Source organism: Bos javanicus, chromosome X (assembly GCF_032452875.1).
Source record: "Bos javanicus breed banteng chromosome X, ARS-OSU_banteng_1.0, whole genome shotgun sequence".
Lineage (NCBI taxonomy): Eukaryota > Metazoa > Chordata > Mammalia > Artiodactyla > Bovidae > Bos > Bos javanicus.
In genome coordinates this window covers 2,629,796-2,654,398 of record NC_083897.1, presented here as the reverse complement: position 1 = coordinate 2,654,398, position 24,603 = coordinate 2,629,796, and the positions used below count along the sequence as shown (strand labels likewise).

At 37.6% G+C, this 24,603-nt stretch overlaps 1 protein-coding gene across 5 annotated transcripts in view; it reads right to left on the bottom strand.

Moving 5' to 3' along the window:
* DOCK11 (dedicator of cytokinesis 11) overlaps window positions 1–24,603 on the bottom strand; it is a 215,723-nt gene that overhangs the window by 61,727 nt on the left and 129,393 nt on the right. For 4 of the 5 annotated variants that reach the window (XM_061408367.1, XM_061408368.1, XM_061408365.1 and 1 more), the window contains exons 29-36: window positions 23,788–23,871; window positions 19,389–19,500; window positions 18,842–18,880; window positions 16,638–16,816; window positions 9,558–9,674; window positions 7,897–7,972; window positions 6,979–7,088; window positions 4,945–5,056 (exon numbers count right to left, since the gene is read on the bottom strand). In XM_061408367.1, the coding sequence (XP_061264351.1) occupies window positions 4,945–5,056; window positions 6,979–7,088; window positions 7,897–7,972; window positions 9,558–9,674; window positions 16,638–16,816; window positions 18,842–18,880; window positions 19,389–19,500; window positions 23,788–23,871 (829 nt within the window). The remainder of the gene's footprint in view (window positions 1–4,944; window positions 5,057–6,978; window positions 7,089–7,896; window positions 7,973–9,557; window positions 9,675–16,637; window positions 16,817–18,841; window positions 18,881–19,388; window positions 19,501–23,787; window positions 23,872–24,603) is intronic. The other variant, XM_061408366.1, reaches the window with a different exon arrangement.

Here is a 24,603-nt window from a genome sequence, read left to right as displayed (position 1 = left end):
GCCCTTCTGCCATTTTCTGGAGGTGCCTGTCTCCACTATTTGACAATCCCAGTCAGAGAATCAAGATGGAGGCGCGGGATGTGGGTGAAGAAGACAGGGAAAGTGGGCAGAGCTCTTCTGAAGAATATACAATTCAGAAGGTTAGCCTCTGTGATGTGTCTTCTGAAGATTTTAAAAAAACCTGGCGAACACTAAAAGAGCTCCATGACAGAGAGCTACGCCGACTTCAGGGGAAAGTAAACAGTTTGAGAAAAGAGCGACTGTCAGACGGGAGGAGGACAGGCTCCATATCCAGAATTAAAGAGTTGACGGAGCAAAAGAGAGCCCTGAATGACACTATCCATGACCTGCGAGGTCAGTTAAACGCGAAAGTATGCGATCACTGTACAGTAAACGAAACATACAGAAATACACTACAGCAAGAATTTTATGATATCCAACAACAAAATCTGAAGTTTATTTGTGAGCTTACAGCAGAAAGGAATAAATTAAGAGAAGAAAACAAGCAACTTTTGGCTAGGCTCAAGAGGAAACAGCCACAGTCTCGCCGTTCTTCTTCTGATAGTGATGACGACTTCATCCCTGGGTCTCAAAAGAGCGAGTCATTTATTTCGATCGGGGACCCTCCACCTGGACCTGAGAGGTATGCGGCTCTCAAAATGATAACGCAAACGAAAACCAAACAGATGAAAGCTCGAGGGAAAAAGAAACAGCCACACAGTTCCGAACTTCAGGTTCCGTTGTACAGGCAGGACGTCTTTGAGGTGCCAGAGAGCCCTCAAGAGACTTCCTCTAACAGCACTAAGACTATCACAATAAGCAGTGGCAGTCAGAAGTCATCTAGCACTGTTCCTTCAGCGTCTACACTCGGCCCTCAGACTGTGTGTGAATTTCAAGATGACTCCAGCCTTCCTGATGCCAGGCTTGGCCGTCCACAAAGCAAATCCATTTTCACACAGAGGACCTCCCCACAGAGGATCTCCACACCAAAGCGAGGAACTGAGATTGATTTCCCTTGGAGCCTTTCCAGTATTTCTCCAGAAGAAGACCTACCTACTGAAATATTACCTGAAACTTCAGAGGAAAGTATAATTGATTACAGCAAAAGCATATTTTCTCCTCTCACACAGAGAGACGAAAACAACACTTTACATCTATTTCCTTTAGACTATACTTCAAGCTCTACTGTGCAAAGACCATCATTAGGTGTTTTTCGTATTTCAATGAGAGAGAGCAGTAGCCAGACACCTTGCAGTGAACAGTCCACAGCAAGGAAGGATACGAATGGAGCTACAGGTGCAGCCCATGATGCTGATAAGCCACAAGGTGAGTCTCAGGCTTGCACTTCGGGGTCTTCAATCAAGAGAAAAGTCAAGATACAGTTAGGAAAATGGGGGAAGTAGCTATCACTCCATCTCTCTCTTAAGGAGACTGCTTTTCTGGTCCAAGAGGACAGTCTTCCTATCAATTCAGACTAACATTTGTATTCAGACTATGTAACTGATAATTCCTGACTTTGATTCTACTTCCCAGAATATAATATACAGGCAAAAAGTTGGGCAAATGACTAAGACTTTGAAATAGTGACTTATTGCCAGTTAATAAAATTCAGCTACAAAGAGAGAAACTTAGTTTTCAGAATCCCTCTACTTCTATATAAAAGTGTAGAGATGACCATCTTTTTGTTGAAATTAAGCTGCTAGTGTCTGTGAGTCAGTGTGTGCCATGCTGAGTTGGTTTAGTTGTGTCCTAGTTTTTGCAACACTGTGGACTGTAGCCTGCCAGGCGCCTCTGTCCGTGGGATTCTCTAGAAGAATATGGCAGTGGGTTGTCATGCCCTCCTCCTGGGGATCTTCCCATCCATCGAGTCTCTTAGACTCTTGCACTGGCAGCTGAGTTCTTTATTACTAGTGCCACCTGGGAAGCCCTTATGAGTCAATAAGAAGGCTTAAAAAAAAGAAAGCCAAGAGAACACCTAAAAGGCCTGGACTGTAAGAGTTCAACCCTGAAATATATATAAAGTGAAATATTTACTGGACTTGACAAGGTAACTACAATACTTACACTGAGAAAGATTCAGCTGGGAAGCCCTTATGAGTCAATAAGAAGGCTTAAAAAAAAGAAAGCCAAGAGAACACCTAAAAGGCCTGGACTGTAAGAGTTCAACCCTGAAATACATATAAAGTGAAATACTTACTGGACTTGACAAGGTAACTACAATACTTACACTGAGGAAGAGTCAGAAGCAGATATTTTTCAGAATAAAATGAGTATGACTTTACAGATACCATATAGCATGACTTAAATTACAGAAGAGAAGATGTGACACAGACTGTATACTAGTTATGAAAATTTGCTTTTAAAAATCAAAAAGCGAGAGCAGAAGAAGGAAAAACCTCATTAACAAAGACCAACTATTTAGCAAGCAAGGTCAGCATTTATAAGAGGAGACCTCAAGAAACAAAGAAGTTATGGTTTTACCCATAACACAAAGCAGCCAGTGGCTTGTCACGGGTTGTCAGTGTGTGTGCACACGTGCACATGCGCTTGCATATGTATGCAAGTGTGCACATGTGTACTGGAGTGGAGGAGGGGAGAACTACTCAGCAATGCATGTCCCTCTCCTCCTTCCTTCTCTCCTCCCTCTACCACCCTCATTTTCCCTGGGCTCTGGTGGTATTCAACTCCTTTTTTCTTTACAGTTTTTCATCTCCCTTGTATCCTTGAACCTCTAGAAAAACCAAGTTATTGAGTGAATTCATGTGCCATTAAACTCGTTCTTTTAAATAGAGCACAATACAGTAGTTTATGGTATATTTAAAAACTTGTAAAACCATTGCCACAGTTTTAGAATATCTTCATCACCCTTTAAAAAAGCCCATACATAATAGCAGTCACTTTCTACATTCCCCCACTTTTTAGCTTGTGGGGAAACAAAAACAATAAGCTGTGGCTATGGTTGTTAATTTGATCCATTATTTCTTGGAATGAAATACCACCAGGGTTGAAAATTACTGCCCTTTACATATTTCTTTCCCAAAACACGGAAGCTTATAACATAGTCTCAATAATCTTTGACTTTTACTCTAAATCATACATTCTAAGTAGTTGAAGATTCTAGTTTTTTAAAACTGTTTAATAGCTTTAATTAATTTAAAACATTAATAGTACTTTAGAATTAACTCTTCGTATCTAGCTTTTGATGTGTTTCAATCTCTCTAGCAAGTTAACTATCAACTCATTTTATGTTTTTATATCCTGCATTGTTACAAAAAATGTTTAATACTAAGACCAAAATATAGAAAATAGGTAAAATTTACTGTATTATGATTTGACTTTTATTCTAAATCATACATTGTTAGTACTTGAAGATTCTACTTATTTAAAACTCTTTTGTTAGTGTATTTTAGAATTAACTAGTCATATCTAGCTTTTGATGTGTTTCAATCCCTCTGGCAAGTTAACTATCAACTCATTTTATGTTTTTATATTCTGTATTATTACAAAAATGTTTAAGATAATATTTACTAAAAACAAAATAGAAAATAAGTAAAATTTACTATATGATGATTTGACTTTTACTGTAAATCATACATTCTAAGTGCTTGAAGATTCTAGTTACTTAAAACTGTTTTATTAATGTACTTTAGAATTAAGTATTAATATCTAACTTTTGATGTTTTTCAATCTCTCTGGCAAGTTAACTATCAACTTATGTTTTTATATTCTGCATTATTACAAAAAATTTTTAATATTTACTAAAAACGAAATAGAAAATAAGTTAAAATTTAACTACTCTATTGTGATGGTCAAAACCCGGGTGCTTTTATGTACTTCACTTCTGCTTGCCTTTTTTTTAAGAATATTTATTTGGCCACACAGGGTCTTAGGTGTAGTATGTGGGATCTATTTCCCTGTCCAGAAATTGAATCTGGGACTCCTGCATTGGCAGTACAGCGTCTTAGCTACAGGGAAATCCCTAGGTTTTTTGTTTGTTTTGTTTTGGGGGGTCGTTGGGGTGGTTTTATGATTTTTTTTTCTTTTTGAGCAAAAGTAGAAAAGGAATAAAGAGGAAGGAATTGTGTAAACAAAGGTGGTACTTGGAATGAGATAGAACCTTCTGATTTTACTTCCAAAGGACATGCAGTTTATGAAAATCCTTTGCTTATATTCTATTATATATGGTAAAGAGGAAATGGTAAATTATAAATAATAAAATTATACATCAAGGTAAAGAGAACAGCCTGGAAAAGAACCTGACACCGTACAAATCTGTATAATGTTCCTGTGAAGATAATGACAGCATTCCTTACCCTCAGAGAACCCTTCCTGTCTTTTTCCTTGCGTTTGATTTTGTAAATCCTGGGTCAAATAAAAGCTACAGTGTTAAATATGACTTTTGATTATTGTTATTTTCTTCTGTTTACATTGGTCATTTAATGCATTCTGTGCTGTGCATGAAAAAAATACTCTAGCACTTCTAAAACTATTGCCTCACTTTAGTAAGTAACTGTTAGTCACTCATTCGTGCCCAACTCTTTGCGACCCCATGGACAGCAGCCCACCAGGCTCCTCTGTCCATGAGATTTTCCAGGCAAGGATACTGGAGTGGGTTGCCATTTCCTTCTCCAGGGGATCTTTCCAACCCAGGGATCGAACCCGGGTCTCTTGCACTACAGGCAGATTCTTTATTGACTGAGCCACAAGGGAAGCTTTAGAAATTAATTTTAAAGAAAAAAAATTATTTCAAGGAATCAAACCTGTATGATGGAAATGAATCTATTCTATGTTAAAATATAGGAACATTCTAAGGTCAAAGTCTTCAAAGTTCTGTTTGTAATGTGCCTATGTCCTACATGCAGATGATGGTCAAATATTTGTTACGTGAACTTGTGAATCTGTGACGGTGGAGTACAGTCTGTGATTAATATGCTGGTAACTCACCTTCAGAAATCATTTTTACTATATACAGATAGCACATCAAGAGGCTTCTGATTTCATATTGATCCAATCGGTTATACTGGGATACACTACTCCTTGTAGAACTCTGCCGAGTCTGTAATACAAAGATAAGGCTTTTGTGAAACAATGCTGGTATTTTAGCTTCCCTTAGCCTTTAACTCAATAACATTTTAGTCCTGTTTGGGAAACTTCTAAGCACATCACATATAACCACATTTGGAAGGTAAATGGGCTGAATCTTTGTTGCTACTGTACCTAGTAATATCACTGGAAATTATCTTGCAGTCTTCAAGATATGGCCATGAATATACTGTGTATGTTTCATTCCCTAAGTCCTGTGTTTTAGTAAGATAATGTTTTAAATCATATGTGGGTATTCTAGGAAAAATAGCCCTTATGTCAAGGAGAAACTTACATTTTAAACTTTTTAACTTGAATCTCATTAAGAGTTTATTAAAACTCAACTTCTAAATAATAGTTCAGAAAAATCTATCTTAAAAGGAAGCTTAATAATATTACAAGATAATTTTACTAAGAAGGACCCAGTAATACTTCAAAATTGGAGCCTCTACAAAGTAGTGATGTTCCTATTATTTAGTGACTTTTGTTTAAATATCGGTTAAGCATGACAAGATCTGACTTATTCGGGGATTTATATGAATACAGTAATAACAATGTCCTAAAGAAATTGCCCTTGTTAGAAACCAGTGCTTTCAGCTGAGCTAACCTGGGCTTAGGCTATACACTTACCAATGTAGGAGTTACTAAAAACTTTTACTTGGGACAAAACATCTAGGTTCTGAATGCTTGCTAGCTGTGTGACTGCTGGCAAGTCATTAACCTCCTTGTCCTTTGTGTGCCTTACCCATGACAGTATCTGTTGTCTTATTTCTACATGGCGGGAAATAAGAACTTTATGATTAAATAAAGTCCATGGGGTAGCAAGGCGTTGGATATAACTTAGCGAATGAACAACAACAATGGGCAAAGACTCAAGGCAGTCTATATAGAGTGGTTCTTAAGGGGATGGTTCCCAACCAGCAGCGTCAGCATCACCTGGGAACTTAGAAATACAAATCAGCAGGCCCCCAGACTGACAGAAACAGGATGAAGCTCAGCTCTCGATTTTTATTATTTTTTTTGGAATTTCATTCATTTATTTATTTTTTTAAATTTAAATTTATTTTAATTAGAGTCTAATTACTTTACAATATTGTATTGGTTTTGCCATACATCAACATGAATCTGCCACAGGTGTACACGTGATTTTTTAGAAAGTCGCCCAGATGATTCTGATACACAGAGAGAACACCATGATCTAGGAGAAGAAGTGCTGAAATTCGAAAACTTGGGTTTAGGTCTGGCCCTGCCATAGTTGTGTGGCTGCCTAAGTCACAATCCCAGTTTTCATTTGTAAATTGAGAGTTGGAATTTATTATTTTTATGGACCCTTCTAACTAATTTTATATGGTTCTATGATTTCATGTAGCAGCATGACAAGGCTTTACTGGTCTAAAATGAGGTTTCTCTATCTGAAGGCTGACCTATCCCAAACTTTAATGTTAGGCTTGAAACAATCTCATGGAAAAGTTAGTATATTCTGATTAAGTGATTCTGGGATGTTGAGATTATCAATCTGGGGACCTAATTTTTTTTTCATCCCAAGTTAAGGTCATTATTCTTAGAAAAGAATAAAAAGCTGAATTAATCCTGCCAGGGAGTGATTTAAGTGATATGGGTATATTAGGCATTTTAAACTTGAACCTTCCCTCTCTAGAACAGGTTTACAGATTCAAAGTTAGAACTCTGAAAGATGAATACCTTATCCTCTATAAGCAGTTTTTAAGATATCCAAGTAGCAGCTGCCAGGATAGGAAGGAACTGCTACATTATGGGATACTTTTTATAGATATAGTATAGACTACAGGAGAGTAGAGAGCTCCTTATTTACATAAAAAGAAAGACTGTCATGGTTAAAACATCACTAGGGTTAACCTATATATTTTAGGGTCTTACATTTTCACCAGTGCTGCTCTGATCTGGAAATCCAGTTGCTCCTTCTGGGATGAGGGAACCTCTTGAATCTTCCCTCTTAATTCCATGTCCGTTTTGAAAAGACCCATAAGCTGGAAAAAGCCAAGTCCTTGTTAGCAACAGGAGGAACTGTCAAAAATAGTTTGAAAAATAAGTACTGGGTTAATTGGGCTTCCCAGGTGGTGCTAGTGTTAAAAACCTGCCTGCCCATGCAGGAGGCATAAGAGATGCAAGTTGGATCCCTGGCTTGGGAAGATCTCCAGGAACAGGGCATGGCAGCCCACTCCAGTATTCTTGACTGGAGGGAGGAGGACAGAGGAGCCTGGCAGGCTACAGTCCATAGGGTCACAGAGAATTGGACATGACTGAAGTGGCTCAGCACTGGGTTAATTTTGGTAAAGTCATATTTTAAGAAATAGATCTTGGGCATCTAAAATGTGAATTTTATATACTATATTAAAACACCATAGGAAGCCAAATAAAGTGTAAGCAAGTTTTTTTACCTCGAAACACTTAACATTATGAAACTACAAGAAATTCCTTGGAAGTCATAACATAAAGGCAAACAATGAGATAATTTTATAGTTAAGGAAACTTTGGCCCAGAAAAGGGAAGTGTCTTGTCCAAGACTGGAGACAGATAAGAGGATTGGAAACTAGTGTTTTTCTCATTATCCTCCATTTTCTGAGTATACTAAGCTACTTTTTTCTATAACCTGAAACAAGGAAACCTAAGCAAAGAAACATGGCACAAAGTGTGAGTCAGATTTTAATTAAACTTTGGTAGAGATCATGCTATATATAGTTTTATCACGAAATATTTCAAAAAATATAGAAAAGTGTAGGGTACCTTTCTAGATAGCCATACCATGTATAATCTTTAAAGGAAGGACTTAATTACCAGTGTCTTTGTCAGTGCTCAGACTCCCTCTATTTGTAGGTGAAGTGAAGCCACATGCAAACTCATCCCTCGATGCCTGTAACACAATGTGATACCTCTGTCACTTAAACAAATTTGTACACTAGGATAAGAAATCAGAATTAACAGAATGAAAGGGTACCCCAATTTTAAACAAAGCTCACTGCGAAAGTCTAAATCAGGTATCAGTACTGGTATTTAGGTGACTTCTCTTTTAAAAATGGATCCGAGTATACTGTTATAACTATGACCTCTGGCAAAGTGATACAACTCTAGGTGGCTGGTAAAAGCTGCAACTCGTGTGGTCTGAACATGGTTCCATTCTCCTCCTTGAACCAAAGGCAGTACTAGAAGGAGAGGTGTGACCAGAGGCCCTACATGAACTTGAGCTGCAAAAGAAAGAACAGGTAAGTAAAATATTTCCACATATCACTGTTGAATGTTGTGGAGTGAGCATAAGCATGAGTGACTGTGAAGAAAGGCTCCCTTGGCGCTCGCTTGACACCAGGTAGGTGATGCAGCATCTGCATTTAGCTGATTTACATAATTGGGAGCTACAGGCAATCAAGCCCTCAGTGAGGCTTAAAAGCAGCTTTCTCAGGAACCCAGGGCAGGCTTGACAAATCTGCAGACATTTATTATGGGGAATTTCCAAAGGAAGCTGTGAGGAACACAGTTTTACCGGCCACCCACTCAGCTACCGAACATGTGATGGGGATTTTGGCCATACAGAGCATGGAGTGGGGGTAGGGCAGGAGTTATTCACCCTACTGGGCAAAACTATAAAGTATACACCACATTTTAAAATGGTGACCGGTCAAATGGAGCATGTCTGGAAGATTGGAACTGAGAATGTAAAGGGTTTGAAACAACAAATGATGAAGTGGAGCTAGCTGGTCTGGAGAAACATTTAGAAGGGACATGTATGAAGGGGTACTGTGTGGAGGTAGAAGTGATGTGCTCTGTGTACCTCTAGAAGGCAAAACCAGGGCAAGTGGATAGAAAATCATGTAGATCAAATGCAAGAAGGAAAGTTTTAAATACAACTATGGCTAAAGGTTTTTTTTGCCAAGTGGGAGACTGATCATCTCCAATGTTCCTTGCAACTCTTAAGATTCTAAGGGGAGAAAGAAAACACAGACCAACCATGATGAGTTAAAAGCCGCTCACCAGAAGTGCTGAAACAAGGCTGTCAAAGGGAGGGAGAGGTGAAGGAATATAGTTTAAGGCCTGGAGCCTAACATTTTGGAAAGTGAATATTTTGTTCAGTTTTCCAGTTGAATAAATAGATGAAGGCATATAACAGCAGCAAATCTTAAAAACAACACACTGAGCACAAGGGATTCTTGGTGTTCCCTTGGACCTCCTTACTCAAAGTATGGTCCTTAGACCAGAAAGAGCCAAAAGTTTGTTTGAAACGTATAATCTCAAATTCCACCCCAGGGCTACTACATTAGAATTTATCTTAATTCCCCAGATGATCTATATGCACATTAAGATTTGAGAAGTACTGCTACAGGAAAAAGTATAAATTTAAAATGATGTAAAAGGTGAACTATTGAGACCATACAGCATATGACCCTAGTTCCAAATACAGTCAATAAAACAGGATAAAATGCCAACAGAAACACGTGACTACTTACAGAATTAGGCATGGCTGCACAAGAATACAATGTATCTCGACCTGCTAATCGCTGTATATTTTCCAAAAGCAGTCCAACAAATGGCAGGTACAACTGTGCTATTTTGGCTTGTTGGTTCTGCAAAATAATTATCAAAAGCTTAGTAGATATATATTATGTATATATTACAAATAAAGTTGGCTCCATCTATCTGTTTAAAGACTAAAAGTGACCTAATATCCATAACAAAACAATGAAGCATGAGTCTATTTATACTCATAGTCTCAAGACTAATTACCAGAGAACTTGTAGGTATTTGGATTTATATACAATATAGTCAAATCACATCCCTCAACCATCACTACATAAAATGCAAAAGTTTATGTTTTTAAATAGCAGTTGACTTATAAAGCAGATTGTATTAGTCCTGTCTTTTAACTCCGGTGAGGGCTGAGTATGATAAGATCAAGAATCACAAAAAAAAAAAGAATCACGTCTGTCTTGTTCACTGCTTCATCCTCTGTGCCTAGGCACACAGGATATGGTCACTATACATTAACTGAATGAATGAATAGATGGAAGAAGTAACAAAATATTCCTTCCAAAAATAAGTTTTGCTTTGACTCAAGCTGCAATTAAAATAATGTGATCTTGGCCCTCTAAATCAATTATACAGCATGGGAGATTGATATCTTTGTAAATATCCAAGTAAACCTGGACACCGGTAGTCTTAATTAATGTGGTACCTCTTATACTAATTTATGTACTGCTTTTCTCAGCTATAGTCCTTGTCAGATGTTTATAATCATTCAAATCAGCAAAAACTGTGGTGATGGCACATGAGCTGCCCTCCATATGTCAGCACTTTGGAAGACTTATATAAGGCATCTAGGGTACAATGGTTAACCAACAGAATTCTGATCTAAAGTATCTCTTAGTTCCTTTAATTTGCATTTACTCTTGAAACTGAACAATTTTTCATATGTTAATCGACCACTTGTCCTTCTCTTGCGAATTTCAGGAACTCTTAATATATAACATATATGTGCTAACATATAACCCTAATCAAGAATGTCTCTATCACTAGGAGATTCTGGTTCAGTAGGTCTGGGCTGGGTCCCAGGAATCTTCCCTAGATGGTTGTGCACAGAGGTTTGAGAACCACTGATCTAGTTCAACTTCCTGATCAAGACAAAAGCAACCTGCACCTGCATCTTTGACAGATGCCTAGTTTTTAAGCTTCTTAAACACTTCAGCACTTTCAGAGGTTCTGTTAGAAAAGTCCTTAAGCTGTTCTACCTGCTAGATAGAGTTAGGCCTTTTGGATCTGCAAAGAGTAAGTCCACTTCTACTTTATACAGTAACCCTTTAAATATCTGGGGACACATCACGAATTGTCTTAATTCACTCTTCACAAAGCTAAGTAGCTGTTATTATTTTATTTTTCATATGGCTTTGATTTCAAGAGTTTATACCATCATCACCATTTTTCGGCAGTTCTCTAATTTTCCAGTGTCCTACTATGGTTTTTCCAGTAGTCATGTATGGATGTGAGCGTTGGACTATCAAGACAGCTGAGTGCCAAAGAACTGATACTTTTGAACTGTGGTGTTGGAGAAGACTCTTGAGAGTCCCTTGGACTGCAAGGAGATCCAACCAGTCCATCCTAAAGGAGATCAGTCCTGAGTGTTCATTGGAAGGACTGATGCTGAAGGTGAAACTCCAATACTTGAGCCACCTGATGCCAAGAACTGACTCATTTGAAAAGACCTTGATGCTGGGAAAGATTGAAGGCAGGAGGAGAAGGGGATGACAGAGGATGAGATGGTTGGATGGAATCACTGACTCAATGGACATGAGTTTGAGTAAACTCTGGGAGTTGGTGATGGACAGGGAGACCCGGCATGCTGCAGTCCATAGGGTCCCAAAGAGTCAGACACAACTGAGCAACTGAACTGAACTGAACTGACTTAATATTTGAGAGGCAATATAGTCTAGGAGCACAGATTTTGAATTTAGATACACATGAATCCCAGTGCTCCTGTTACTAGTGACTTGATTGTGATCAAATCACTTAACCATAGTTTTCTCTTAATAATAGTAATATAAATTCATATGAGCTAATATTTAATATAGTGTCTGGCATATACTGAGTCCTCAATAAATTTTAGCTATGATTATTAATATTATAGCTTCTAGATGGGATTTCATTTCAGTTCAGATAGTGATTACTAGGGAAGGAGATACTACACCCTTCTTAGGTGAACAGGAACACAGGTAAAACACATGCAGTCAGGGCAAACACATTAAAAGTTTTGTCTGCACAAAAGACAGAAAACCATCTAAGAATCAATTAACAGAAGACAGGTTAGACAAATAAAATAAGGTGTATTCATATGATAGCATACTATGCAGATTTTTTAAAAATATAGATCTAATCTTCAGAATATATTGTTAAGTGAAAAAATAAAAATACATAATGGTTTCTATTTTATATGTGTGTGTGTGTGTGTGTGTAGGCTTGTGTATGAATAAAGCAGAAATTTGTATAAGAAACTGATAAACAGTAGTTGCTTCTAGAGAGAAGAATTGACGCATAGAGGTAAGGAATGAGAGAGAGGCATTTAGATTTTTTTTTACCATGTATGCAGCTTATTATTTTAAAAAAGGAAAAAAAAATGCTGACAGTCCAAGTAGAAATTGCGATTCTTCGGTTGTCAGTACCATTTGCGGTGAGTACAGGAACCAATATACGCCCCAGAATAAATGTTAGATTTTGAACATTCTGGTTCTGAGCAGGAAAGATATCTCATGGTATGTATAGCAAATAAAGAGAGGTCCCAAAGCAGTTTAAGAGTAGCATGTAACAGGGACCAGTGACATCCCCATAATGTCATCGGAAGAAAGGCTGAGGAGTGGCAACATGGTTGGAGTGCAGGCCTGGGTGAGATACTAGGACAAGTAGTCTCAAAGCAGCCTTTCCCCAGGAAGCATTTTTTCTTGACTGTATTTTTATTTGGGAAGCCAGATGGAAATTATGGGTGTATAAAGCTCCCCTCTGCCCTCACCTTGGCATCATTCTTAATGGTGAACATGTTTTAAGTGAATGTACTTGACAAATGACCTCTTACTTAGGCCAACTGTGAGCTCTTTGGATCAAACACAGAAAGGAATTGAAGCTCTGGGTGAGCAGGCCCATGAAACAAAGTTTTATTGGGGAGAATCCTATACTCAATTAAAACCTGTCAGAAGATTTTGAACAAAGAAGGGGCTTTAGAAATCCCTGAAAGGGTAATGTGGTGGGTATTTCAATGTGTCCCATAGTCTAAAACCTCAAAGAAAACCCATGCATCTGTGGGCACCTTAGCTTTGACAAAGGAGGCAAGAATATACAATGGAGAAAAGACAGCCTATTCAATAAGTGGTGCTGGGAAAACTGGACAGCTACATGCAAAAGAATGAAATTAGAACACTTCCTAACACCAAATACAAAAATAAACTCAAAATGGATTAAAGAACGAAATGTAAGGCCAGAAACTATAAAACATCAAATACTCAAACCGGCAGTGTTATTTACAGATAACAGTAGTGGTGTGTGTGTGCATGTGTGGACATATACTGTTCTCAGAATTTTAAAAAGTTAATAAAGTGCAAATATGTGATATAAAATATTTTAACTTCTACCTCTAGGTAAGGCACTAGTGAAATCCCATTTTCTTTCACTTTCCTCTGAAGACACAAGGGGAAAAAGACAACTTCCTGCTTCAAGAACAGGAAGTTCATTTTGTACTTTACCCACAAATTTTTTGAAATCACAGTTAAAGACATTTTCCTTCACATTGCATAAGACCCTTTTCCCACTACTAGTAGGCACAAACAGACCCCAGCAGTAACTGGCACTTTTAAAGATTTGACAAAGCTTGGTTGGAATGGAAGACTTTAACATATCTTTTCATTTGATACATTATACTGGTTAATTTATGTTAAGTCAACACCAACATCCACAAAAAAGAAAGCGATGCATAATAGAGTAGACCACACTAAATGTGAGTATGTTATTATAATGTGAAAAAACAATGCAAACCACAGTACATAATAACATCTTAAAGCTAAGGCATTTAAATCTAGTTTAGGCTAGAATTCTAGAAAACTAGCAAAATTTGAAAGTAAAACATATCTTTGTAATTAAAGAAATATAATTGGATATAGCTGGCAGGCTTATTTTTTTTTAACGACAAATAGGAATACTATAGGAAAACAATAAAACCCATCTCCAAGTCAGCTTTCCAAAGTAATCACAAAATAAATGATATAATGACTTTATTTAAATTTGAATGTAAAAATGAAGGAACAAATTATTATGAAACAATATGATATTACCCTGAGCCATCTGGTACCAAGTAGATAAGTTCAGTCAGTCAGTCAGTTCAGTCGCTCAGTCACATCTGACTCTTTGCAACCCCATGAACTGCAACACGGCAGGCCTCCCTGTCCATCACCAACTCCCAGAGTTCAGGCAAACTCATGGCCATCGAGTTGGTGATGCCATCCAACCATCTCATCCTCTGTCATCCCCTTCTCCACCCACCTTCAATCTTTCCCAGCATCAGGGTCTTCGCAAATGAGTCAGTTCTTGGCAGTAGGTGGCCAAAATATTGGACTTTCATCTTCAGCATCGGTCCTTTCACTAAACACTCAGGACTGATTTCCTTTAGGATGGACTGGTTGGATCTCTTTGCAGTCCAAGGGACTCTCGAGTCTTCTCCAATACCAAAGTTCAAAAGCATCAATTCTTTGGTGCTCAGCTTTCTTTATAGTCCAACTCTCACATCCATACATGACCACTGGAAAAACCATAGCCTTGACTAGACGGACCTTTGTTGGCAAAGTAATGTCTCTGCTTTTTAATTAGCTGTCTAGGTTGGTCATAACTTTTATTCCAAGGAGCAAGCGTCTTTTAATTTCATGGCTGCAGTCACCATCTGCAGTGATTTTGGAGCCCCAAAAACTAAAGTCAGCCACTGTTTCCACTGTTTCCCCATCTATTTGCTGTGAAGTGATGGGACCAGATGCCACAATCTTAGTTTTCTGAAGGTTGAGTTTTAAGCCAACTTTTTAACCTCCTCTTTCACTTTCATCAAGAGACTCTTTAGTTCTTTACTTTCTACCATAAGGGTGGTGTCATCTGCATATCTGAGGTTATTGATATTTCTCCTGGAAATCTTGATTCCAGCTTGTGCTTCTTCCAGCCCAGCATTTCTCACGATGTACTCTTCATATAAGTTAAATAAGCAGGGTGACAATATACAGCCTTGACGTACTCCTTTCTCTATTTGGAACCAGTCTGTTGTTCCATGTCTAGTTCTAACTGTTGCTTCTTGACCTGCATACAGATTTCTCAGGAGGCAGGTCAGGTGGTCTGGTATTCCCATCTCTTTAAGAATTTTCCACTTTGTTGTGATCCACACAGTCAAAGGCTGTGGTATATAGTCAATAAAGCAGAAGTAGATGTTTTTCTGGAACTCTCTTGCTTTTTCAATGATCCAAGGGATGTTTGAAATTTGATCTCTGCTTTTTTTTTTTCCCTCTGCTTTTTCTGAATCCAGCTTGCACATCTGGAAATTCACGGTTCATGTACTGCTGAAGCCTGGCTTGGAGAATTTTGAGCATTACTTTGCTAGCATATAAGATGAGTACAATGGTGGAGTAGTTTGAGCATTCTTTGGGGTTGGAATGAAAACTGATCTTTTCCAGTCCTGTGGCCACTGCTGAGTTTTCCAAATTTGCTGGCATATTGAGTGCAGCACTTTCACAGCATCATCTTTCAGGATTTGAAATAGCTCAACTGGAATTCCATCACCTTCACTAGCTTCGTTCCAGTGATGCTTCCTAAGGCCCACTTGACTTCACATTCCAGGATGTCTGGCTCTAGGTGAGTGACCACAACATTGGATTATCTGGGTTGTGAAGCTCTTTTTTGTACAGTGCCCCTCTGTATTCTTGCCACCTTTTCTTAATATCTTCTGCTTCTGTTAGGTCCATACCATTTCTGTCCTTTACTGAGCCCATCTTTGCATGAAATGTTCCCTTGGTATCTCTAATTTTCTTGAAGAGATCTCTAGTCCTTCCATTCTATTGTTTTCCTCTATTTCTTTGCATTGATTGCTGAGGAAGGCTTTCTCATCTCTCCTTTCTATTCTTTGGAACTCTGCATTCAAATAAGTATATCTTTCCTTTTCTCCTTTGCCTTTCACTTCTCTTCTTTTCATAACTATTTGTAAGGCCCCCTCAGACAACCATTTTGCCTTTGTAAGTAAGTTAGGTTATTCTAAATTCAATACAATTTGCCATCTATTTTTGCAACCCATAGGGTTTAATAAGATTCGAATATACCCTTTATCTTCATATATGTTAAAGGTGTAGCAAATAGTGGCTACAGCTGTGGTCTTCACATGTAGACACTGTGTAGTATATGTAAGATTTATAGCCATGCATATATTTTTTTCAGTAAGAAGATAAACTTCATATTATATGTTTTATATTTGACGTACTTAATATGTCCTATTATTAATCACTTAATAATAATAGCATTTATCTAGGGAGATATATTTAAGGATATATGGGTATTTAAAAGTATACACAGGGCTATAACCATGTTTTTTTTTTTTAATTCTAATCAGTTTATGTAACAAATCATGAAGGAGTTATGTCGTTCTTTAGACATCATTTGAAAAACCAGTGTTTTTCTTCAACAGTTAACTGAACAGTATTTTTAAAACCTAAGGGCTTTCCTGATGGTTCTGTAGTAAAGAATCTGTCTGCCAATGCAGGAGACGTGGGTTCAATCTCTGGGTGGGGAAGATCCCCTGGAGAAGGAAATGGCAACTCACTCCAGAATTTGTGCCTGGGAAATCCCACGGACAGGAGCTTGGTGACTTAGTGACTAAACAACAATAATCATTTGAAATAGAAACAAAACATTATTGTAAAAATAAATTACTCAATACTTATGTTATTTTTCTTACTGAAAACTTCATCTTCAATGTAAAATCTTATAGAAACTAGCTAATGTGATACTGGTGATGATACAAACATCCTTACCTTGTGCTGGTATCTAGTGTCAAATGCATGTTTTATCAAAAGATTCTTTATGACAGAGATAGCTGTATATCTGATCTCATAATTGTCTTGAAGAGCAATGGAGGTTTCCCTCAGAAGCAGACCAACCAGGAAGTGATGCTTGCAATACTCATCTGATAAACTGTATTCAAGATTTGAATCTGTAGTACAATGAAATTTAAAACTCATTTATAAAAATATTCAAAGATCACTTTAACATTAAAGTACTATATTACTTAGTAATATGTGATCATGCTAGCAAGAGCTATATTTTTATTGTAAACAAATATGAACAATATTTTATCATATAGAATAAGCATGCAAAATTTTACAAGATACAAGCACTCGTCATTGGGGTCAGATGATAGCCTTAATGACAATTTCAGTTGGTAAAGTAGTTCCTAGAATTCTTTTTTTTTCTAGATGCTTTTCAAATCTTAGGATAAAACCTAGAATGAAAGAATACTAGATTTGGCAATGTTTTAACACATTTCTTCGTATCTGAAGAGATTTAGTTACAACTAAAAAATGGAATACTTCTAAACAACACTTGATTCACTCATCTGTTTATATTTGTGGAGCAGAAAGAGAAACTAGACAACTGCATCATTATAACAGTATAAACTGTCGAATGTTTTACTAAATGTTACATATTGGCCCCAATTCAATGGAGTACAAGAATGGTAAGAAAAACATCCTCATCTCACTCAAATTCATTACACAAATACAAATCTTTTATTTCATAAAATTACCACTTCCAGCTATTTTCTTCACTTCCTTTTAGATCCTCCATCCACTTTAAATCCCAGTTGCTAATATCCTGGTTGGGACTTGCCTTATAACTACTCAGAAGGAATTGTGACTGAGTACAGACATTTCTACAGGAAACTTCTGCTATCTTTATTTCCTTTCCCCTACCCTTTAATTTCAGTGAGGCCACAAAGCTGAAGGATATGTTTTCTGTTTCTTGTCTAGTCTCTCTAAAACTTAATAGGATGCTATATATTCAACTAGGATTTAATAAATGCTAAATCAGATTTAATCCTCAATCCTCACCCCTTCCTTTCCCTGAATTCCTCAAGCTATCAATAAATGATGGGGAAAGTATCTGAGCTATACATGCTCAGACTCTATTATACTAAGGGAATGGTTGAATAGGGGTGGTTGGGTTTTTTAATGTTTTTCTCCATTTTCACAGGCAGCCATTCAATCACTCAAACCACTGCTCAGCAGTGGTCTCTACTCCCCGAGAGACCAAGACAGCTGGTGTTCTTTCTGCCATTGCTCATGGTCTTTTGTGAATTACAATCACTTACTATGTACAAGGGTCAGTACAGACTAACTCAGGTTGCCTTATCTGGGTCGACTGTACAATGGCAGTACGGTTTTTTCACTTGAGGGATTTGAATAAGACCAATAAGGTAGTTTCATCCACACCTTCAAAAACTGTGGCCAAGAAGTCATTAAACAGGGTCAGAGAGAAGGGAGGCGAGCTTGGGAGAGATGACATACACTTAAAAAAAAGATACCCATCAGTCCCCAAGCTGGTGTGGGCCAACACATGTTTTCTGAGGATGGTGTTTTAAAGTTGATTCTTCTAGCAATCAACATCGAAGCTTATTTTTTTCCTTTATTCAAAAAAATAATTTTATTGGAACATAGGTTGCTTTACAATGTTGTGTTAGTTTCTACTGTACGCCAAAGTTGGAGAAGGCAATGGCAGCCCACTCCAGTGTTCTTGCCTGGAGAATCCCAGGGAAGGGGAGCCTGGTGGGCTGCCATCTATGGGGTCGCACAGAGTCAGACACGACTGAAGTGACTTAGCAGCAGTACACCAAAGTGAATCAGCTATACATATATCCCCTCTGTTTTGGGTTTCCTTCCCATTTAGGTTGCCACAGAGCACTGAGCAGTGTTCCCTAAGCTATTCAGTAGCTTCTCATTAGTTATCTATTTTATACATACTATCAATAGTGTGCATATATATACTGGAATATTACTCAAGCTGGTTTTCAGAGTTATCAAATACACTGCCTCCTAGGTTTTCTGGATGCATTAAATAAAGCCTCATCTTGGCTAGGGAGGATCTGAAAAGCAAACAAGGCCCCCATCCATCTTAGCCATTCATGAAATCAATTGTTTTTAAAAACAGCAAACTACTTTAGAGTGAACCGAGTTAAACCTACCTACTGAAGTCAAACGGTCCACCGCAAATGAAAAAAAATCTAATTAATATATGAAAAGAAAAGGGACAAATAAAAAACATAGTAACGTAAGAACAGTGCTACACAACAAAGCAGCCAATAAAACTAGCAATGGAGATAACTGAAGGCACTTCATAAAGTTCATACATACATATAACTATTTTATTCTGCTTTTGTACTTCTCTTCTGAGGTTCCATTCACAGAAGTGCATTTATATGTTTTTTTCAAAATTCAGTCTCATATAAGAATCCAAACAGTACAACAGAGAGCAATTTTATTAGTATCTGATGTCTGTGTTTAAGCAGCAATCTATGTAACACACCAAATTTCTTCACACTATGAATACTACCACTGACACTATGAAGGAAATGCAGAGTACCATTAACGAACTGTTAACGTTCTTCAGATAGTAACAATTCTGAGATTACCTCTAGAATCACTGGTTTAACTAGAAAACATTATACTATACTAGCGCTAGCAAAAAAAATGAAAACACAATTCCAAATGATGGAAAACACAAATACATACCTTGAACTCGCTGAAGTTTAGGTTTGGCAAAAGCCATTGGCAAATTCAGAGGAATGTAATGTTCATGATTGCAAATTGTTTGCAGAAATTCAAACTTGTATTCAGCCAGAACCTAAGCACAAAGAAATTATACATGAACTCCTATATAGTAGGCATTTACTATTTTAATAATTTAAAATATTAAATTTTAATGGGCTTCCCAGGTGGCTCTAGTGGTAAAGAACCCGCGTGCCAATGCAGGAGACACAAGAGAAGTGGGTTAGATCCCTGGATTGGAAGATCCCCTGGAGGAGGAAATGGCAACCCACTCCAGTATTCTTGTCTGGAGAATCCCATGGACAGAGGAGCCTGGTGGGCTATAGTTCATAGGATCTCAAAGAGTTGGACATGACTGAGCAACTGAGCACACACATTCTAAAATAATTAAATACAGAGCATTAATTTTCAAAACAGAAGTGTTTAGTATTTTAGGTATACCTTGAAATGTGACCTGTGCAGTAAAGAGTCAACAATGCAGGCTCAAGACTACTTTCCTTAAAAAGGCCTGCTTGTAAGGCTGCTCATTGGCTGGCCGATTGGGAAATTGGATTTTTTTTTTTAATTATGTAAGTTTCAGATACACAATATCATGATTTGACATTTGTAAACACTACAACGTGATCACCACCACAAGCCTAGTTACCATCCCTCATCACCGAACAGTTCACACCTTTTTCACCATTGCGCCCACCTCCCCCCCGCCATACTCTTCCCCTCTGGTAACCACTAATCTGTTCTTGGTATCAATGAGTTTGTTTTTGGTTTTTCCGTTCACTTTTTTTACACTCCACCTATGAGTGAAATCATATGGTATTTATCTGAGTTATTTCACTTAGCATAATACCTTTAAGGTCTGTCCACATTGTGAAATGGCAGGATTCCATTCTTTTTACATCTGAGTAGTATTCTGTTATACATATATCCACTGATGGACATTTAGGTTACTTCCATATCTTGGCTACTCTAAATAATGCCACAGTAAAATAAACATAGGGCTGCATATAATTTTGAATTAGTGTTTTCATGTTCTTTGAATAGATACCCAGAAGTGGGAAAGTTGAGTCACATGGTAGTTCTATTCTTAATTTTTCAGGAATCTCCATACTGTTTTCCATTGTGGCTACGCCAATTAACAGTCCTTCAGTGTACAAGGGTTCCAATTTCTCCACATCCTCTCCAACATTTCTTTCTTCTTTTCAATAATAGCTATTCTAACAGTTTGTAAGGTGCTATCTCATTGTGGTTTTGATTTGCATTTCCCTAATGATCAGACATTACTTTGCCAACAAAGGTCCGTCTAGTCAAGGCCATGGTTTTTCCAGTGGTCATGTATGGATGTGAGAGTCGGACTGTGAAGAAGGCTGAGCGCCGAAGAATTGATGCTTTTGAACTGTGGTGTTGGAGAAGACCCTTGAGAGTCCCTTGGACTGCAAGGAGATCCAACCAGTCCATTCTGAAGGAGATCAGCCCTGGGATTTCTTTGGAAAGGATGCTGAAGCTGAAACTCCAGTACTTTGGCCACCTCATGCGAAGAGTTGACTCATTGGAAAAGACTCTGATGCTGGGAGGGATTGGGGGCAGGAGGAGAAGGGGACGACAGAGGATGAGAGGGCTGGATGGCATCACTGACTCGATGGACGTGAGTCTGAGTGAACTCTGAGAGTTGGTGATGGACAGGGAGGCCTGGCGTGCTGCGATTCATGGGGTCACAAAGAGTCGGACACGACTGAGCGACTGAACTGATCTGAACTGAACTGAACGATCAGTGATGTTGAACATCTTTCCAAGTGCTGTTGGCCATCTTTATGTCTTCTTTAGAAAAATGTCTATTCAGATCTTCTTCCCATTTTTAAATCAGGTGGTTTGTATTGTTGTTGAGTTGTATTAACCCATGATGGATATGTGATTTGCAAATTCTTCTCCTATTCAGTAGGCTGTCCTCTCCTTTGGATGATTTCCGTCACTGTGTGGAAGGTTTTTGGTTTGCTATAGTCCCGTTTGCTTATTTTTGCTTTTATTTCCCTTGCCTCTGGAATCAGATCCACAAAAACACCTCTAAGATGGATGTCAGTGAGGCTACTGCCTACACTTTCTTCTAGAAATTGTATGATTTCAGGTCTTACATTCAAGTCTTTGCTGCATTTTGAGTCAACTTTTCTTTATGATGTACGATAATGGTGTAGTTTCATTCTTTTGCATATGGCTATCCAGTTTTCCTAATGTCATTTATTGAAGAGACTTTTCCTCCATTGTATGTTCTTTGCTCGTTTGTTGTATATGTGTGGTATGGCTTTCCTGGTGGCTTAGATGGTAAAAAATCTGCCTGCAATGCAGGAGACCTGGGTTCGATCCCTGGGTTAGGAAGATCCTCTGGAGGAGGGCATGGCAACCCACTCTAGTATTCTTGCCTGGGGAATGCCCACGGACAGAGGATTCTGGGGGGCTGCAGTCCATGGGGTTGCAAAAAGTCAGACACGAGTGAGCGACTAAGCACATGCATATGTGTAGGTATATCTCTGAGTTCTCAGTTTTGTTCTCTTGACCTGTGTATCTGTTCTTATGCTAGTACCATGCTGTCTTGATTAATATATCTTTAGTATAGTTTGAAATCAGTGAGCATGAAACCCCTAGTTTTGTTCTTCCTATTTTTGGCTATTCAGCATCTTTTGTGGTTTCATACCAATTTTAGAATTATTTGTTCTATTAATAGCTCTGTGAAATATGCCACTGGAATTTTGATAGGGAATACACTGAATCTGTAAACCACTTTGGGTAGTATGAGCATTTTAACAATATTAATTCTTCCAATCCATGAATATGGAATATTTCCATTTATTTGTGACTTCTTCAGTTTCTTTCATCAATGTCTTATAGTGTCAGTGTACAGGTCTTTCACCTCCTTGGTTAAATTTATTCCTAGGTATTTTATTCTTTTGGATGCAATTGTAAATGGAATTGTTTTCTTAATCTTGTTGATAGTTTGTTATTAGTATATATAAATGTCACAGATTTCTGTATGCTGATTTTGTATCCTACAACATTACTGAATTCATTTATTAGTTTGAACAGAGTTTTGGTATAGTCTTTAGGGTTTTCAATATATATTATCACATCATCTGCAACTAGTGACAGTTTTATTTCCTCCTTTCCAATTTGAATGCCCTCTCATTCTTTTTCTTGACTAATTTCAGTGGCTAGCACTTCCAATACTATGTTGAATAAAAGTGGTGAGAGTGGGCATGCTTGTCTTATTCCTGATCTTAGAGGAAAAGAGCTCAATTTTTTTCACTGTTGAGTATGATGCTAGCTATGGGTTTATCATATATAGACTTTATTATGTTGAGGTATGTTCCCTCTAGACCCACTGTTCAGAGAGTCTCTTATCATAAATGGATGTCAAATTTTGTCAAAAGTGTTTTAAGCATCTAAATTTCTTTGTACTTCTGGAGTTTGAAAATACAACTAAAGGTATATATATACAGCATATTCCAGGAACACACACATTACATCCATTAAGATGATTGTATTATTTTCATCCTTCATTTTATTAATGTGATGAATCAGGTTTATTTGTGGATGATGAACCATCATTGTATCCCTGAAATAAATCCAACTTGACCGTGTTGTGTCATACTTTTAATTATTGTATTATTATTATTATATTATTATTATGTATTATTATATTATTATTATTGTATTATTATATTGAATTTGCTAATAGTTTATTGAGGATTTTTGCATGTTCATCAAAGATATTGGCATGTGATTTTCTTTTTTGTGGTGTGGGAAATTTTATCTTGATACCAACATTCCCTACAAGGTAAGGTTGTGCTTTCTGTGCCAGCCTGTTCAGCACCATGCAAACAATGTGATTTATGGTGAGCTTCCCTGTCTTTCCTTTCCAGGACTCTGGAATTATGACCAGCCTCCAACACATAACTAGCCCCAATAAAAATCCTAAGTTCTGAGTCTCAAACAGGCTTCCCTAAAGAGAAATATTGCACATAATGTGGCTCAGTTTTCACTGCTGGAGAGAGGATGTGCTCTGCGTGCCCCTTAACATGAGGGAGGGTGCTCAGGAAGCATGCACGTAGATTGCCAAGGACTCCACTTAATGTCTTTCCCCCTTAGTGATCCAGCTGAGCATCCTTACTGTGTCACTGTAATGAATCTTAGCCATGACTATGACTATATGGGACCCTCAAAACCCTATCCATTATTCTCTACTTTGAGGTACAACTACACTCAAAGTACCTATAGGAAAACAGCAGCTCCAAATCCTCCAGAGGAGAATACATGTCACCCTTGGTCTCACACTCTAATGTTTGGCACCCACTATAATTATGCCCTTGTAACGTACCTTAGGATCTTTGGGGCTGAATCCAGAAATATAGTCATTTATCAAATTGAAAACAAATCCTCTATCCATTAGGGTCAGACAGCGCTATAGGAACCAAATCAAAATGAACAGTTAGTTACCTAATTCTAGTTTTTAAAATTCAACACATTTAAAATTTTTTCCACATTAAGGGGATGACATTCTCACTTTTACAGATAACAGAAAAATTTTCAAAGATTTACACGACCTTAAAGAGATAAAGAGCAAATTACTTATCATTGGAATTGGGACTCAACTGTGTTCTTTTCAAAATAAGATGTATATATATAACATCTTATTTTGAAAATAAGATATATATTTTCTTATATATATATGATAAATATTTGAAATATATATATACATACACACATATACACATTCAAATACATATATGCATACATATACACATATATATGCAATCTATTTAGCTATACTGCCTCATTTTGGTTCATTCTCAAAGCTCAAAGTGAACTATAGGGTGGTCAGTCAGCCATTGAAAGGTGGGGCGGGGCTTGCCTATGTGAACATTTCAGGCCAAAGGGGAAGTTTTTCTTTGGGTTCTGTGAAGTCTTGGCCTACAAAACATTCGTCTTGTGTGATAGCCATACTAGTTATTCATATTTTCCTGCTGTCACTCTCCTAGTTAAGGCTTTCATTACCTTGCAACTGCACAACAGCAGTTATCCTCCTAAGCTGTCTTCCTGCCACTAATCTTTCCATCTAACTGCTTCCAGATTCATCTGTAAGTCCTAGCCCTAATCATGTCCCCATTCTTCCCAAAAGCTTTCAATAGTTCCC